Here is a 19,276-nt window from a genome sequence, read left to right as displayed (position 1 = left end):
GTAATCTTTTCAGTTTAACACTTGTCATAATCTCTCTGAAAGTCAAACTTGATTTAAAAATAGCTGAGTTCCATATAAGTCAGGGGTGTCAAACTGCCGGCCCATGGGCCGGTTTCATCATACTGAAGCCGCACCAACCCCATTGCCAGCAATGCAAAAAGAGTCACGATATGTCGTGACACGTCACGTGACATGGCGAGTTTGATATCTGTGATATAAGTGGATTGACAGAAAGCTTTCTTTTCACAATACATATACTGGAAACAACAAACTCCTTCCATAATCCAAATAGATGTGTTATGTTTATGACAGTTAAAAAGGGGAATGGTTTATTCTTAAGCACTAACACACAATCTTTTTTAAAACCTCAGGTAAGATTTGTCAATACTGTAGAATATTGTATTTATTCAAAATATTATAAAGTATAGATTCTAGTAAGCATGTTTCAAAGTACAGTTGTAGTTTCTGTTCTGGAAAAAAAATAATTTAATGATTAGTTTTTGGTAGGACCTTGTCATTGGAAATAAAGCAGTGATTAGAATGTTAATAAGGATTGGGGAGATTAAGATTTAAATTTGCACAACTGATCTGAAAATCAGTTGCTGTCTTTCAATCCAACTTACAATGCAGGTTTTTTTGTGAGGACAATATGGGGACTCATTTACCAGCTTTTGCTCTTGGAAAAAAGCAGGATATAAATTTAATAAATATATGTTATTTTACAGCTGCAATCTTGTAATTCCTAAACTGGTTATTCAAAGGAAAGCTCTGTCTTCACCATTCTTTCAGGAAAATTCTGAGATCGTTTCCTTGGAAATAAATGATTCCCTTTCCAAAAATGAAATATTTCTCAAAATCACTCCCTTAGCTGTAGGTTTTAGTTTTATATATTTCTTAGGGAACATACTGAATTCTTACTATGAACCAATAACCACGAACAATCTGCAGCATTACAGATGAACATGTTATTTTATCATCTCCAACAAAATTTAAATAAAAAAAGAGGAAGTCATTACAGTAAAGGGAACGTCGAGTCCTTACGGGCGCTGCAATTCCTGCAAGCAGCGCCCGTTTTCCAGCCAAGTTAATACCTGTGTAACGGGACATTTTAAAAATGTTTTGATTTACTAAAGGCCGTTTAAAAAGCAAGAGAGAACTAATTACGCTCTGAAGAATCCCCAACCACGTTTTGTGTCATCAACCTTTTAAGGGGGGATGGCAATTATGACGGATTATTACTGACGCTGAGGGGAATGTGACCTCATGCGCAGAATACCGCATTCTGAGAAGGATGAGCGATGACGCGTCTTTAGTAAAGGCAGCAGAGGACAGCAGCCGTACCTGCAGCGCTTCTCGATTACGTGACAGAACCTTCACGTATCCGGAGTCCTCCACCAGCAAATCTATCGTCGGCCCCCGCTCTTCCCCTCCCCCCCCCCGTGAAAAGAGCCCGCAGCTCTGAGTCGGTTTCTTTACTACCTGAGATAGAAACTGATTGGCTGAGTCAGTCCCGCCCTCGGGAATGACGCAGAAAATCTCCGTTTGATAGGCAGGTAAGGCTCGGACGCGGCCATGTTGGGAGCGGAAGTGAAATGAGTAATAGCCCCAGCCGCGGGACAAGTCAGGCGCTGAGGTTAGATTTACCGAGCGACGGAGGCTTCCAGTTGAACGTCTGCTCCTACGCCGGCGTGGGTATCCTTGCCTCATCCGGAGGGGTAAGAACCGCGTTTCCGGCAGTCTCCTCCCCTTGCCGGGGAGGAAAATAACGAAGAAGGATCCTATGTCTCAGTGGTATTCCTGAGGGGCGGCAAGAGACAACGGCGGCGGGAGCGTGAAGGTAAAGAAGAAAGATGCCGTTGGCACAGTTGGCGGACCCCTGGCAGAAAATGGCTGTGGAGAGTACGGCCGAGAGCGGCAGCAGCGTCGAGGTAAGCTGGTAGGGCATTCCCACATCTGCAGGGCTCGGCTGGGCAACCGCGTGGAATCCCGCCTGCACCCCCCCTTCGCCGCTGCCGGGCAAGATCAGGAGGAAGTGGGGGGAGAACCAGGAGGAAAAGATCGCTCACCACCTCAGCAAAGGAGCGTCACTGCCCCGTTGCCGCCTTTTGTCCGTCTTTCATTGAGAGGGCTGGGAAGAGTCAGGCGCGCTCGATTTCCTCGTTTTATTTCTTTTAGAGGCGCTGGGCGGAAGCCGGGAAGTAAAAGGCTTCCTGCTTGCCTTGCCTCTTTGACTCGGACTCCCTTAATCCTGTGCCCCCAGAGTATGTTGGGCTGCAAATCTTATTACTTCCAACCAGGGTGGTGGAGGATAATGGAAGCCATTTATCTAGCAAAGCTGTTTGACATCAAGATTGCCTCATATCACCACCTCAAATCGATTTTTCAGTCAGTTTGTGACCATCTTTGTCCATCTTGAAACATTTCACTGACTAAATTAGTTGTTGGATTCTTACTTGTTCGCTTACAGCCCCCCTTCCTATAACCCTAGAGTACTATACACATACAGCAGACTTTTGGAATAAAACTTTATAATATATATCCTTACTTCTTTGCAGCAAACAAATACGCTTTTGGAAGTGTTTACCCTATTATCCTTTTACACTAACTTCCTTTGCAAACAAATAAAAAAGGGTTTTCCAAATAACTTTTTGTGTGTAGGGCTAACAGAATGCTGTTCCTTCTAAATAATGGAACATGTATGATTTGGATTGTATGCCTTTTGTTTCCATTTGCCTTCACATGCAGACATTCTCATGTTAATTTAATAACACACTTTTTATTATTTGACAGTTTCCTGTTTTTCACAATAGTGTCTTCCATGATAAAGGAGCCTTTCGAAATAAATATTTGTATTGAGTCTCTTTTATAGAGATAGTGTTTAAAGCAATCTCTTCTTTGTGCTTTTTACAGTTTATGGAGAGAAATGTTACACCCACCTTTAACACTACAGAAAGATAACTTTCTGTGTGAACTTTTTAGTGGTTGTTATATATGAATTTGCTAATGCAGAATTATGAAGAGTGTAAACATATCTTCCTCATTTTGTCATCTTGAAGGGTGGGGTTGGGGCTGCCAGATTGTCAGCCTTGGTAATGCACAGTTGAAGGACTCCTGCCGCTTTTGTTCCCTTTGGTGGTGTCTGGTTACTTTCACATTATTCCTCCCTCCATTTCCTCTCATTTTGCCCAAATGCTTAACTTCCTCCTAGTCTTAAGAAGAAAGAAGGAAGTTTGCAGAGAGGTTACATTTTTTTTATTCTTTTTTGTAAAAGGAAAGTCTGCACATCTTGCTTCTGCTGTAAGAAAGACACCAGCAGAGGAACTGGTGATGATTTGTTTCCACGTTTTTCTCACAGTTCATATATTTCAAGAAGCAGTTTATGCTAGTTATTCAAAATAGTTTATCCAAAATAGTTTTGGCTAAATTTAGATTGTCTGGCTTAATAAATCAAAAAGTAATCCTGAAGTTTTAGATTACATGCTTACAAGGTTCACTTTCTTATTTTTGCGGATAATGGTAATTATTGTGTCTACTTTATTTAAATGTATATAATTAAGTTTTAATTTGTTTCCCACTCATAATCCATTTTATATTAGATTTTATGTTTTACCTTATGAATGTGTTAGTGATTTTTTTAAAAAAATTCTATAGATGACAACATAATTACCATTTTACGTGTGTGTGTGTGTGTGTGTGTGTTTGTCACTGGAGAATACAATTCCATGTTTATGATAGTTTTTTCACAATAGTATTCAATGTATCAGTAACTAAAATGAGAAAGAAGAGAACCTAGTGCAGTGGTTGTCAACCTGTGGGTCGGGACCCCATTTGGGGTCGAACGACCATTTCACAGGGCTCGCCAAACAATGCAGTCTGCCATTTTTCCCCCTTTTCCTTAGCTGTGCTACTCCCTTTTATTCTATTGGCTTTTGAAAGCCAATAGAATAGACTCTCTTGAATAGAGTCTAATTCTATTGGCTTTCAAAAGCCAATAGGAATTGTCCAGGCTGTCTCTGCCCTGCTGAGCCCGCCAAAAGTCCCATTCTGCAAACGGTGCTGCACCAGTTGAGTAGTCCTCGACTTACGACCGGTTGAGTAGTCCTTGACTTACGACCGGTTGGGGGTCGCGGCATTAAAAAGGTTGAGAACCACTGACCTAGTGGATAAGATATAATTGAGAAAATAATAAAACCAGATGAAATATAGTTAGATATTAAGTAGATAATTAAATTTTATGCAATATTTGATTCAGATACATATCTTAATCAAATTTTTAAAAATGTGTTTGGTGATTAAATCTTTTGAAATTAAGTTTGATCACTCGTTTCTAACTCATATCTCCTATAGGATGATGCATAGAGGATGAGCATTGCTTTTATTCCAGCTGTCTGATTGTATGCCATCAAGTCAATGTCAACTTTTAATGACTATATAGATTTTCTCCTGGACAATCTGTTCCCCACCTGTCCTCCAGAACTTTCAACAGTGCACCCATTGTGGCTATAGTTCAGTCCATCCATCTTGCTACCGATTACACACCTTTCCCAGTGCACAGAAATCCAAAATAACTACTTTTGACATTAGACTGAAAAAATGGAAATGCCAGCCAATTTCAGGCATATAGTTCAGAAGCCCAAGTATGTGATTTAGAAACACTACTTATGCTTAGATAAGTTTAAGGTGAACTCAAACCTGTGATCAAAAGGCTGCAAAATAGGGCAGACCCATACCTTATATGCCAGAGAATTTGTGTGATGTACTGTCATCTTGAAATGTTTAAGGAAGTAAATCTTTTTTTTTTCTTAGTACTCTAGAGCACAGGTCCCCAATCTTTCCCGTTTGGCAGCCCGGGGTGAAAGGGAGAAACAAGAAAATTTATGCCCATGTGTACATGTGCACAAACAGGCCTGGTACACCCCGAGGGCGCTAGCACCCACACACATAGAGAACTGCATGCACCCGCAGCACACTAGTGCCTACATGATGCTGATGGTGACGCTAGCCTCCCATGCAACGCTGGCAGAGGTGCTAGTTCCTCCCGCACATGTGCAGACAGGACCAGTAGCGCCCTTGTGACAACTAGCCTCCTTGTGGCATCACTAATGCGCATTCAACAGCCATTCCAACAGCCCAGTGGCTACTAGGCCACGGACCAGTACCCCATAGGTTGGGGAACCCTGCTCTAGAGGCATAGAGAATGAACTGAGTCATTATTCTTAAACAGATATTATTAATGTTTACATCTTATAGTACTTGAAATACCAATATTTCAAAACATTGGGAGAAAGCAAGACTTGTTTAGTTTGTCTAAAGCTTTTCTATTTTTTTAATAATTATTGTTTTACAAAACTATGTTTTATATTTTTTTAGATAAATCAAAGGCAAAATTGGTTTTGGTTAATCCTTGGAAATATTAATATAATTATTTATATTGATAGTCCTCAATTATTGACTGCTTTGGACAGTGAACATTCAGTTACAGCAGTAATGAAAAAGTAACTTTGTGACCAATGCCCACATTTTTGTCCTCAGCATCTCTCTTTCAATCATGTGTTTCCTATTACAATCAGTTAGTACATATTACCTTGTGCCTGACCAATTGTGTGCCTGCTTACTCTCTTGTAATCCCTTCCTCTGCAATGAATGTAAATAGAAGCATCAATTATCTTCTTGCTAATTATCCTAGCACTGGGTAAGCATTCCAGAGGGTGAGGAAGTGAGGTTAAAGGACCATAATATTTGCCCTTTTACCCTAGGCTTCCTCATAAATTAAGTTCTGGAAACCTTTCTTACTGTTTAGGCTCACCTAACCATTTGGGATCATATCCTTCTGACAAACCAAAGGAAAGCTTAAGTAAAATCAAAAGCACAGTTGTTGTCATATGATTTTTATTTACCATGAGTTTGTGCCCACCCACCCACAACAGTTTACAGGGCTTCCCAAGGTAGACGCTTGGGAGTCAAGGGCAGTGCCAGCAGAATATGCCTTCAGGCAAGAGAAGAGTGGCGTGAACAGGCGGGGGCAGCTGAAAGACCGGGTGGCACAAATATCTGACAGGTGGAGGAAGGCGGCAGGGGAGGCTTGTGCCTCCTGATCCTTTGGCTGCCCCTGCCTGTCTGCGCTGCTATTCTCCTTGCCTGAAGGTGCTTTCTGCCAGTACTGCTCTCACCTCGTGAGCGTCTGCCCTGGGAAGCCCTGTAAGCCATTGCAGCAGCGGGCAAGCAGACGGTGGGAGGGTGCAGGTGAGCGGCTTCGGCGGGTGTCTGGCAGGTAGAGGGAAGCGATGGGAGGCTTGTACCACCCAGTCATGGCACAAGCCACAAGAGAGTTGACGGAGAAGGAGGCAGATGCTGCTGCTGCCGGGAAGGTGATCTGCAGGGCAAAGCGGGGGTGGCCAGAACTGAAGAAAGCCCCTCCAGCAGCAGATGCGGCTGTTGCACAGTGGCGGAGAATCCTTTCGCGTAGCTCCAAAACACCGAAGGGAGAGCTGGTAAGGCGACCATGCCTCCCTCGCCCATCCTCCGTAGCATGGCAGTCCGGCTCGGGAGGGGAGTGAAAGGGAAGAGGCAGGCAGGCAGCCAGGTCATTGAACGGCAGGGGGAGGTCGCCAAGCGTGGAGTGGCCTGCCTGCAGGGGCCCTGAGGTAAGTGGGTGCAGGACGCGTGGGGCAGCTCCACCCCCCACACCTGCCTCACCTCACCTTGTGGCGGCAGCACCAGTGCAACGTGCACTGTCCTGCCCCACTGCTGCAGCAAGCAACCAGACAGTGGGGCTTATTTTGGGGTAGGGCTTATATTAGGTGCATGCCAAAAAATCAGGCAAGGGCTTATTTTCTGGGGGGTCTTATTTTCAAGGAAACACAGTAGTGACTGCTTTGCTTAGTGACCAAGTCACTAGAACCAATTGCAGTCCCTAAATGAGGACTATCTGCACTTCAGTTACTCTAATATAGTTCCTCCAATAACTCTTCTTTAAATTATGATTTTTGTAGAATGGTCAACAAATTATGGATGAGCCTATGGGAGAAGAAGAACTAAATCCACAAACAGTAAGTAGAATATGAAGATTCACACCTTATTTAGATAATTTCAATCCATGACTGAGAGGAACTTCTAAGATTTAAAAATAAAGATTCTTATATAAACTATTTAGTAACATGTCAGTAAAATTCATTAGTTCAATTCTTAATGAGACAAATACATTGATATACTAAGCCTGATGTAAAACTTTCTATAATTGTTCCGCATTTTTATAGCAAGTGTGACAATAGTAGGACACTGAAAGGTTTATTAACATGATAAAGCAGAGAATTAGTAAATGAAATTAACATGTATATAATCTCTAGTACATCAAACTTCAAAATATTCAAAATAATAATGGGATTAATATAACTAAAAGTATTTCACTGAGTTTGTATCTTATGATATATGATTGTATTTTATGATTATAATCATGATTTATCACTTGTTGCCTGTATATACACTTGAGAGCTTATGCACCAGAGAAAAATTCCTTGTGTGTCCAATCACACTCAGCCAATACAGAATTCTATTCTGTTTTGTTCCATCCTAAAATATTGATATATTCGATGCCTCAAGGAATATTTAGTAAGGATTGGCTGTGATCATCTTGCTCTTGGAGATGCAATTAAGAAATTTCAATATTAACTCATAACCTGGAGTTATCTTCTATTATCATGTTTGGGGCTGAAATCAACAGCATTGGTAGACAAACAATTTTGGATCAATTGTTGTGAATTTAACATACAATGTTCTTCTTGGCAGTATTCTTGGTGTTTAGAATTATGGGCTTTTGAGGCATTGGAAGTTTTCCAATAAAATGGTGTGTTGTTGATATGTATTACCTGTGAACATCCATATTTGTTATTTTTGACCAAGGAACAAGACTTTCTGCTACTATAATCAATTTTTTCGGAATTGTTTTACTTAACATAATTTTCCAGGATCTTTCTTCCCTTTTTATTATCATGATTATTAATTTTAAAATTGCTTTATAATACAGTTGCATATATTTGTACTTTTATAAATTAGTTTGTTATAAAACTTTTGAAAGGGGAATTGGAACAACCTAGTTTTGGTGAGGTTCGGATGTTTCAATCTAAAAATGTTGTGCACACCTCCATAAAACATAATTTTTTTTAATGTGGTACAAACTCCTGTGCTGTAACTATTTTTTAAGGAATATGTGATTGTTATTAAAATCCTCTCTTTTTAGTATGCATCATGCAATTATCCAATAAGTCTACACTGTTCTATTTTCCCATATTTTCTCACCCTGAAAATCCTTAAAGATGGTTCATTTATGTACAAGGAGTCCTCAGCTTACAACCACAATTGAGCCCAAAATTTCTGTTGCTAAGTGAGATTTGCCCCATTTTATGACCTTTCTTGCCACAGTTGTTAAGTGAATCGATATAGTTGTATAGCTAGTAACACGGTTGTTAAGTGAATTTGGCTTCCCCATTGACTTTGCTTGTCAAAAGGTAACAAGTACATTTATTAATGACTGGAAACCCTTTATGGATTTTTTGCTGGCAATGGAAAAAATCAGTTGTTGATTTATGGATTCGATGCTTAGAACGGGGAAAATATGGAAAGAATGAGATTATGACATAACCTTAAAGGGGGAGGGTTGATGTTAAATTTATAACTGCTGTAAAGAAGGTCAAGCTGATCTTTTATATAAATTCTTTATTATTTTTTCTTTCCTTCATTTACATTTTAACATCCACTTGCACTTTTTCTTTCCTTTTAATTTATATTGTATGTTTTCTTTTTATTATAGTATAATATCTCCTAACAAACATTTTTTTAAAAATGACATGAACTCCCCTTATTATATTGAACCAATTTTATTTTATTTTCTAGGAAGAAGGCAATATTAAAGAGATTGCAATAACATATCATGTCAAAGAAGGGCATGAAAAAGCAGATCCTTCACAATTTGAACTCCTTAAAGTACTAGGCCAGGGATCTTTTGGAAAGGTAAGAGAGACTTTTGATCTGTTAAAAGCTACCATAGTATTTACCTCAACCTATAGTAATCAGAATTCCCTAAATGAATATCTAGTTCTTAAATTCCATCTACCAAATCTTCCTTTAGGTTCTTTAATTGTCTCCTAGTTTTCTGCCCAAGCTCAGATTTAAATATCTGAGAATGATTGTTCACTAATTATGAATGGTGAACAATCTAAACTTAGTATACTTCCTCACAATTTTCCATGGTTGAATTAATATAAAAACTTGTTTCATTAATAAAACTCTGCAATACTTTAGATTCTGGTTCAGAGTGCTTTGGCACATACAGGACCATGAATGTAGCACCTGTCTGCAAATCCTCAAAGCAACCACATCATTTCCCAAGATCCAGCTGCCATAACATCATGGAAAGAGATATCACTACTTTTAAGAGTCACAAACAAAGTTACTTTCATTTTCCTAAATTCTTCAAAGGACCTTTTCAGAATCTAATCAAAGTACTAAATAGACTAACTGTGAAGTGGGCAAGACTTTGTTTTAGACCAGAAGCATATAAAACATTTGGAGAACTTTACATTTGAATAATATTTGGTATGTGCTGATCAGCCATACTCCTCTTATTTGAGTCAGAGGGTTTTTCATAATCTATTCCCCTGCAAGCTGCAGAGTTGAAACCAATATTAATACATTTTGCATGTGTGTACCAAATTGTTAAAAGGGCTGCTTTGTGCAAGTTGATGTAGCTGCTTTGGAATCTGCTCCCACCTGTTTTTGCAAGTGATATACATGCACAACTTCATCATTTTTCCCACTGAAGTTAAGTAGGTATACAAGCATATGCACATACTGTATAGACAGCTAGGAGCAACTTCTGATGCTGCAAATTCTTACATTTACTGTAAGGATTCAGAAGGAGGTACTTTGTAAATGCCCCATTCACTTTTACATTTTTTAAAGCTTTGCAGAGTCCTACTTTTTATATTGTTGGCTTATTCAACTGTTTATCACAATAACGTTGTGTTTGACATTAAAAAGGCTTTACTTGTGCTTGCTACAGGTATTTCTTGTGAAAAAAATCTCAGGACCTGATGCCAAACAGCTGTATGCAATGAAAGTGCTTAAAAAAGCAACATTGAAAGGTAAGTTATGCAACCTATAGATGTTTTAAAGAAAAAGTTGCTTTTTCACCATGGTTGTCACTGTGAACAGTCACTGTACAAGGGAGTTGCTAAGTGCGGACTATTTGTATTCAGGCAGAAGTTAATGAAGGTTGTCACGCTGCTGCTATGCCAAATATTCAATTGCTTAATAATTTATTTTACATATAAGTTGCTGGATTGTGGGGGTAGAAATATAGTAAAATTAGTATTTCCCTGATCACCTATTTGTATTTGTAATTCAATGCTTTTATGGAGAGGTTAGACTAGTGATGGCCAATATTTCTGAAGAACAATCCTGAAATTATTAAAGTGATGATTATAAGATAAGATAAAATAAGATAATCTTTATTATCATTTTTATACTGTAGACACAATGGCACACATCAAAAATGAAATTTAGTTGCCTGTTCTCAAAGTGAAACACATACATGAACAACATACTATGAACAACATATGTATAAACCTACATCCCTACATATACGTAGCAAATAAATATTAAATATTGTCCATCTTGAATATATAACGGAAGGAGGAAGCTTGAGAGTTCGCAAGGTTAATGCTGTATGGAATGAAACTGGCTGAATCTGGATGTTCTGCTTCGGATACCACAAAGCCTCCTCCTAGAAGGTAACAAGGAAAACAGGTCGTGAAGAGGATGTGTAGTGTCATTGTTGAGCGACCAAGTCAGCCTACTCGTTAGACGCACACCCAGGAATTTGATGCTGGTAACATCTCCACAGGTGAATCATTTATGCACAGAGAAGTGTGGCTGTGCCTGCCTTTTCTGAAATCAACAATGATCTCTTTGGTTTTTCCGGTATTTAAAACTAGGCTGTTTTCCTTACACCAGTTCACCAACCCTTCAGCCTCCTTGCGGTAAGCTTCTACCTTGTCATCCTGAATAAGGCCCACTACTGTTATATCATCTGCGAACTTCACAATATGGTTGGTGGCAAACCTAGCACAACAGTCATAGGTCAAGAGGGTGAACAGCAGCGGACTTAAGATGCAGCCTCAGGAGAACCTGTGCTCAAAAAAATGGTATTAGAGGTATTTGTTCCAACTCGCACAAATTGGGGCCTGTTAGTAAGAAAATCAAGAATCCAGTTGCACAAAGGAGTGTTTAAGCCTAAAAGGCCCAGTTTGTCTACTAGATGCTGGGGAATGATTGTGTTAAACGCCAAACTGAAATCGACAAACAACAAACGCACATGAGTATTACTTTCCTCTAAGTGCTTCAGGCTCAGATGGAGAACGGAAGAAATAGCATCCTCCTTAGAGCAATTTGGTCAGTAGGCAAACTGAAGCAGGTCAAATGCTGATGGGAGGCTAGATACAAGTGTCCTTTATCAGCTTCTCAAAGCATTTCATGATGATGGATGTCAGTGCAACCAGACGGTAATCATCGAGGCCTGTAATTGTGGACTTTTTTGGCACTGGCAAGATGATGGCCATCTTAAAACATGATGGGACCACTGCCTGCTGCAATGAGAAATTGAAAATATCTGTGAGAACACAAGCCAGCTCCCCTGCGCATTCCTTGAGGACACGTCCAGGGATGTTATCTGGGCCTGCTGCTTTCCGAATGTTAACTGCAGTGTTTTCCGGACAGAGGTGACATCAAATCTTGGCACTTGCTCATCATGATGGGGCACTGCTTTCCTAGCAGGAGTACTATTTGATGCCTCACATCTACCAAAAAATGCATTCAGTTTGTTTAGGAAGTCTGTGTCATCCTTGCATCTTGATGGAGCCACCTTGTAATCTGTAATGGCTAGGATCTCTTGCCACATTCACCTGGTGTTTGTTGGGTCCCAAAAAAAGTTCGGAATTTTCTGGCAGTGGGCTTGCTTTGCACCTTTTATGGCACTTTTCAGATTTGCTCTGGCTGTTCTAAGTGCCAGCATGTCATCAGATTTAAAAGCCACATTCCATGCTTTCAGCATCTTGCGGACCTCATAAGTCAGCCACGGTTTTTCATTCGCCCTCACAACAATGCTTTTCAGGACACAGACATCTTCTATGCACTTTTGGATATATGCAGACACCGTGGTGGCACACTCCTCAACATTTGTATGTTGGTTATCAGTAGCTGCTTCCTTAAACATGCCCCAATCTGTGCACTCAAAGCAGTCTTGTAATGCTTCTATAGCTCCCTCTGTCCAAACGCTCACCTGCTTTACTGTAGGTTTCACTGTGACTAATAAAAGTTTATATGCTGGAATAAGCAGCACTGAGAGATGGTCAGAGGAGCCCAGGTGAGGGCGGGGGATAGCTTTGAAAGCCTTCTTGATGTTGGAATAAGCTAGATCCAGTGTATTGTCCCCTCTGGTTGCAAAGTCCACATATTGATGGAAATGTGGCAGGGTAGCTTTCAAATCCACTTTGTTAAAGTCACCCACTGTAATAAATGCATCCTCTAGGTGAGTAGTTTGTAAGTCACTAATGGTATGACAGAGAACCTTTAGGACCTCTTCTCTGTTTGCATCAGGGGGGATATACACAGTTGTGATAATGGTGACAGAATTCTCTAGGCCAGTGGTTCTCAACCTGTGGGTCGGGACCCCATTTGGGGTCGAATGACCATTTCACAGGGGTCACCAAACCATGCTGTCCGCCATTTTTTTCCCTTTTCCCTAGCTGTCCTACTCCCTCTTATTGGTGGCCACACCCACTTGGGGGTCACTACAACATGGGGAACTGTATTATGGGGTCACGGCATTAGAAAGGTTGAGAATCACTGCTCTAGGCAGATAGAAGGGTCTGCATTTGATGGTCAGAAGCTCCACATCTGGGGAGCACAGACTTGAAACCACCTTGGCATTATTACACCATCTGTCATTTATATAAAAACAGACACCCCCTCCCCAGGATTTGCCACTAAGAGTAAAACTCCTGTCCAGCCGAAATGTTGAAAATCCCATCAAGCTAACAGCACTCTCTGGGACAGAGGGCTTTAACCAAGTCTGTTGCAATAATGACACAGCAATTTCTCACCTCCCGATTTGTTGTTAAATCCAGCCTCAAGTAATCCATTTTTGGTTCTAAGGAGCGAGCATTTGCAAACAAAATAGATGGAAGAGACACTCTGTAAGGTCTAGCTTTTAGCCTAGATGTTAGGCTTCTACGCTTGCCACGCTTCCTTTTACGGTCGCACCTCCTCCTTTTCTTCTGAAGATAATCAGCAACAGAGGGAAACTTCCCAGCTGCAATGGCTGCTTCTCCACTCTGCCCCTGCCATCCGAAGTACTGGCTTTGCTGCTCAAAACACTGAGCACGATGCTGTTTCCCCCTCCAGCAACTTCCTTTCTTCCTCCTTGCTCCTCCGGACATTGCAGCTGATCTCACAACTCCGTCCTTGATTTTCTCCTTCGTAGTAATCTGAGGCCATGCAGGTTCTCCCAGACAGTTTTCTCCACCATTCCTTTCGCACTGAATTTCTTCATCTCCAATATGGACTGACGTTCGTATGAAAGTTTAGCAGCCTAACTCAGCTTAGTTGTCCCTATTTCTGAAAAGCGTTTCCATCCGGATCGTTCATTTCCCTTCCTAATCCCCACACTTTTGAGAGCTGAAGCAGCCTAGCAAAGCAAGGCGTCGCCATCTTTGGAATCCTGGAGTAATGATAAAACTTCTGCCTTTGCCAAAGCTTGTCTATCTATTAGCTATCTGAAACACAAGTTGGTATCAGCAGACTTGTCTATTTTAGCTATCGAGTAGCATTTGATTTGAGAGCCAGTTTGGTTTATGGTTAAGACATCAGGCTAGAAACTGGAAGATTGTGACTTCTAGTCCCACTTTAGGCACAAAAGTGACCTTGGGGGTTATCATTTTTTTCTTAGTCCTAAGAAAGGCATTGGCTAACCACTTCTGAAAAACCTTGCCAAGAAAACTGCAGGGACTTGTCCAGGTAGTTTCTAGGAATCAGACTCGTTTGAGTAGAAGGAAAAAATGGTATTTGATTGGCTGCACAACTGCATTTACTACATTTTATATTACATAGGTTCTGGAAAACATTTAGGCTGAGATAACTAGATATGCCAAAACAAAAAGTCTAAATTCACTTAGTAGCTATTAATTTGAATGAAATGTTTTATAGTTCGTGATCGTGTTCGGACAAAAATGGAACGTGACATCTTAGTAGAAGTTAACCATCCCTTTATTGTCAAGTTACATTATGGTAAGTTTAATAAATTTTGCAAATCAATGCCATATGATTAGAATATCTGTGTGAGCCCTTTGTGTTAGGCAAAGTAAGATTGCTAGCTTATTGTTGGGAGAGTGTAACAACAAAATTTTGAAGCCCAAAATCAAGGTGGGGTTACTTTAAGTTTCTTTTTCATTCTTCCTTCAGTTTTTGGACTGTGTAATACATTGCCAAGTCCATCCTTAATGGCTCTTTCATACTTTCCCCAAAGTCAGGTCTATATAATTGTTATGTATAATGCTTCAAAAATATATGTTGTCTTAGTAAAAATATTGATCCTGCCTAACAGTCAACAAATTGATTAACATTAAATGGTCTAGCAATAGAGGGAATTAGAAAATGTTTCTTCTGACAGGATAATTTCATGTGTGCAATTCCACCAATAAGTCGCCAGGACTGAGCTTTTAGAAATATAACTAAAAAAGCCACAGTTATGAATTGTTTTTATTATGACTTTGATGAGATTGCTTTGTGTGTTCACTGTTGCCAGCTTTATGGTTCACATTTTTGCGTATCTTTTTTGTCTCTAAGATAATTAAGCAAATCATTCAGAAAATTTGTTTCTTTTATTATGCCTCATTTTCCTTAAAAATATGTATTTACCTAATATTGGAATTTAGAAGGCAGCTGGGCTAAATAAACTGACATTGCTCTATAGACAGGTTATGGAAATACTTTTTCCAGAGGGCATTGCCTTCACTATACAAGATAAGCAGGAGCCAGCAGTTTTCAGAGCAGAGGCATAGTTAAATCAAAAGGTTGCTTTAGACAGCAAGATGGGCGACATATACATTTAATAAATAAAACAGCTTAGCTCCAAGGCCATAAAATATAGGGCAAAAAGTCCATTATAACAGGAGAGAGGTGGGAAGACAAAGTTTTTAAAGGTTTTGGATACAAAAGGGAAGTGTAGTCTCATACACTGACAGGGCCATCCTCTGTTTATTGTTACTTCATACTAATTTCAGTGAAGATTCTTATTTAACAGTGCTGTGCTGTGTATCTGAAGGACTTTAGCCAAATCTGAACCTACCAGCCAAATTAAGCTGGGATGAGATGCATAGATTTACTGTCAAAGTCCTGGTTCAAGAAATCCAGCATCCTTCTTTCTGATGGGCAAAGCAGAGCTTTCCTACAGTGATCTTCTGAGGCATTCTGTGCAAACTTTTATGAAACTGATAATATATTACAGCGTATAGCTTAATTTAGAGCCAATATCTGGTTAAGGCTTCAGGCTAGAAATCCAGGGACTATGAATTCTAATCCCAATTTAGGCATGAAGCAGTTGAGTGATCATGAGCCAATCACTCTCTCTTGGCCCTTCCTCTCAGGAGCAAGTCAGTGGCAAAACATTTCTGGCAATCTTGCCAAGAAAACTGCAAAGACTTGTCCAGGTAGTGGGCAGGAATCAAAACCTGACTCAAATAAATATATCTTAGTTTAAATAGATTCTGAAAGATATTGTATCAAGCCTCACTGAAATATTTTCTCTTATTTTTCAAGCATGGTAAAATATAGTATTACATTCATACAAATAACCATGCAGACCAATATGACAATTAAAAAGTAGCATTAATACTACCTGGTATATAGTGATAATCAAAGTTTGGCCCAACATTTTCCATTTACATGGAGGTTGATATATAACATTCTGCTATTTCCAAGGTTGTATGCCATCCCAATTTTACACAATAGTATCAATTCATAAAACTGAAACAATAGGCTCATAATGTGGAGCAATCTTGCTGTTCTTGCCAAGAACAGACCTAATGTATTTCTTGTGAAGATTAAATAATCAAATGCTGTATATATTTTCCACCAGATATCATTTGTTTCATAGAAGCATTTCTCTTTTATAAACATTCTTACTGAGATTCAGGAACCTAGCTTGAAGACATTTTAATTAGGAAGAGCTCCCATAGTGTCTCTTACAGATACACTGAATTCTACAATAAATGTTTTAGTATTAACAGGCAAGGATTGTACATTTTTAGTGAATTTGAGCTTTGGGCATTGTTTTATTGATTATTTGAAAATCATAGCCTATGGGAAATGCTGGAGTTTAGCCATTGTATTTTAATACTCCTCCAAAAATTGTTAATGACCAAGTATGTTGAAATAGCAATTTTGTAATATGAATACTTCGTATGACAAAGGATTCCCTCCAAGCTAGCTCTAACAGCTATTATGCCCTTTTTAATGCGGGACTGTGAAGCCCCTTAGGCAGGCAATAATAGTTCAGCCTTCTCTAGTGGGGTAATTTTCAGGAAGGATTGAGAGGATGGTAACAGCATCAGTCGATGCAGTTAGTTACTTACTACAGCACAGTAGTAACTTAAACAGCAGCAGTAGGCACTAAAAGGTGATGGGTGCCAGTGTTCGCATGGTTATCTAGTTCTAGCCTATGGAGTGTAACATAAATAATTAAATAGTTCCTTTCCATGGCTAGAGATACTGTATTGACTTTACTGAAATCAATTGTTTACTTTTCCCTCAGCTTTTCAAACAGAAGGGAAGCTATATCTTCTTTTAGACTTTCTCAGGGGAGGCGATTTGTTTACACGCTTATCCAAAGAGGTAAGCAAGGTTTATATGATAATTATGACAAAAGCTTTTTAATAGAACTTTCATTTTAAAAATGTGCTTAACTATGTAGGAATATATTCCACATTTTTTAATTTTTTGTATGTATAATATAGCATTTCTTCTACATTTTCTGTACTTTGAAATAATTCTAAGAGCTAATTATGATTATATATTAGTATGAATTTTAGATGCTTTGTGTTAATACTTATTTACTAATGACAGTGACTTTTATAAAATGAATATTTGTATGCCACTTTTAATTATATATGTTACATTTTAAATTGAGAAATAAACATTCTTACCCTTAGTCCCTTAGAAAATAAAGACCCTCGACTTCATTAGATTGAAGCAAAAAGTAATTTTACTAAGGAAGTTGGTTGCAGTAAAGACCAGCCTCTGGTCTTCATCACCTGTCATTTCTCCCTTCCTATTTCCCATCATGTACATACAATCATATTGTCCATTTGTCTGCCCCCTCCCCCCTCCAGCCATTGATGGTAGGAACTGGCAGGATTGACACTACCTTAGTTATAGAAATGCATGTTTTTCTTTGTAGGTCATGTTCACAGAGGATGATGTCAAATTTTATTTGGCTGAATTAGCACTCGCTTTAGACCATCTGCATAGTCTTGGGATAATATACAGAGATCTAAAACCAGAAAAGTAAGTTATTTCAAATTGGATTCAAGTAGCTGTATCCATGGAATTATGATGAGGCAGAAGGATATGGCAAAAAAAAAATTATGTTATAAGTCTCTGCTTTTTTCTATGTATATTGTAGTTTCAATGGAAATACTAGAGAGGAATAATGTATAGCACAACACTACTTTCATCTTTCTTATAAAAGAAACAAACACTTGCAAATGCCCATGGCTACATTTATACATTTGATAAATTTATTTATAGTAGATGTTTATAGATGACTCTTATCAATAGAGGTGCAATGACTCAGTGGTTAAAGCTGAAAAGCTGACAGCCCAGGTTATAAGCTGAAAAGCTGACAGCCTGGGTTCAATACCTGAGCACCACACAATGGGGTGAGCTCCCATTACTTGCCCCAGCTCCTGCCAATCTAGCAGTTTGAAAACATGCAAATACAAGTAGATAAATAGCTACCACTTTAGTGGGAAGGTAACAGCATTCCGTGCGCCTTGGTGTATGGTCATGCTGGCTACATGACCACGGAAGTTCTTCAGACAATGCTGACTTCCTAGAGTCAGACACAACTGGACTGGGGAAACCTTTACCTGTATCAGTAACGGAGTAACCTTGAAATAATACTCTATAGCTTTCTTTAATCATTGCCAATAAAATTTATATAACCAATTTAAAACTTCATTTTATTTATAGCATACTTCTTGATGAAGAAGGACATATTAAATTAACAGGTATGTAAGGCAAAATTTACTTTCTATGAATGATTTGTAGACACCTTGCTTTTTGCATGATAAAACAGAACGATTTCAAAATACAAGCACTTAAAAATAGCCCACTTAAAAACTAAATAATTTTCTGGTTAGAAATATTACTAAATATACTTTTTTTTCCTTCCAGATTTTGGCTTAAGCAAAGAATCTATTGATCATGAGAAAAAGGCATACTCCTTTTGTGGAACAGTGGAATACATGGCCCCAGAAGTAGTTAATCGGCGAGGTCATACACAGAGTGCAGACTGGTGGTCATTTGGTGTGTTAATGGTAAGTTTTAATGCATGGGATGACTAAAGTCTATGGATCTTTGATATTCGGCCCCATGCTTTAGTACAGCAGTTCTCAACCTGTGGGTCGCGACCCCATTTGGGGTCGAACAACCATTTCACGGGGGTCGCCAAACAACGCAGTCCGCCATTTTTTTCCCTTTCCCTTAGCTGTGCTACTCCCTCTTATTCTATTGGCTTTTGAAAACCAATAGAATAGACCAGCGGTTCTCAACCTTTTTATGCTGCGACCCCAACCAGTCGTAAGTCAAGGACTACTCAACCGGTCGTAAGTCGAGGTCTACTCAACTGGTGCATCTAGTTAATTTATTCTGAACATAGTATGTATACCCGGGATATAAATTGGCAGGATAAATAATTAAGTTCTTTATTTCACTTGTTAGCAATTTGCAGGTCACTATAAATTTGGCACTATTTTTATTATTTCATAAGTAGCTCTAGGATAAATTAAATCCTCTCAATATACATTCTATGGGGTTGAATCAGGACAAATGGAAATAATTTATACCTAAATGGAATTATACTATAAAAATAGTATTTCTCAAATTTGTTATGTTCATAATCAAATCTAAGCAAATTTGAAATTTTAAACTATTTTAATGCTTA

General features: G+C 39.1%; 1 protein-coding gene across 3 annotated transcripts in view; it reads left to right on the top strand.

Moving 5' to 3' along the window:
- The first annotated feature begins 1,589 nt into the window (after positions 1 to 1,589).
- Positions 1,590 to 19,276, top strand: part of RPS6KA3 (ribosomal protein S6 kinase A3) — a 51,589-nt gene continuing 33,902 nt past the window's right edge. For all 3 annotated transcript variants that reach the window (XR_005558399.1, XM_039357245.1, XM_039357242.1), the window contains exons 1-9: positions 1,590 to 1,928; positions 6,993 to 7,049; positions 8,890 to 9,006; positions 10,058 to 10,139; positions 14,260 to 14,340; positions 16,865 to 16,944; positions 17,510 to 17,616; positions 18,304 to 18,341; positions 18,508 to 18,650. Coding sequence is in view for 2 of the 3 variants with exons in the window: in XM_039357245.1 (XP_039213179.1) it covers positions 1,851 to 1,928; positions 6,993 to 7,049; positions 8,890 to 9,006; positions 10,058 to 10,139; positions 14,260 to 14,340; positions 16,865 to 16,944; positions 17,510 to 17,616; positions 18,304 to 18,341; positions 18,508 to 18,650 (783 nt within the window). In the remaining variant the exon portion in view is untranslated. The remainder of the gene's footprint in view (positions 1,929 to 6,992; positions 7,050 to 8,889; positions 9,007 to 10,057; positions 10,140 to 14,259; positions 14,341 to 16,864; positions 16,945 to 17,509; positions 17,617 to 18,303; positions 18,342 to 18,507; positions 18,651 to 19,276) is intronic.

Source organism: Crotalus tigris, unplaced genomic scaffold, assembly GCF_016545835.1.
Source record: "Crotalus tigris isolate CLP2741 ecotype Arizona unplaced genomic scaffold, ASM1654583v1 scf7180000018879.704157, whole genome shotgun sequence".
Lineage (NCBI taxonomy): Eukaryota > Metazoa > Chordata > Lepidosauria > Squamata > Viperidae > Crotalus > Crotalus tigris.
The sequence above is the reverse complement of the archived record's forward strand: the minus strand, read 5'-3'. Positions and strand labels throughout refer to the sequence as shown.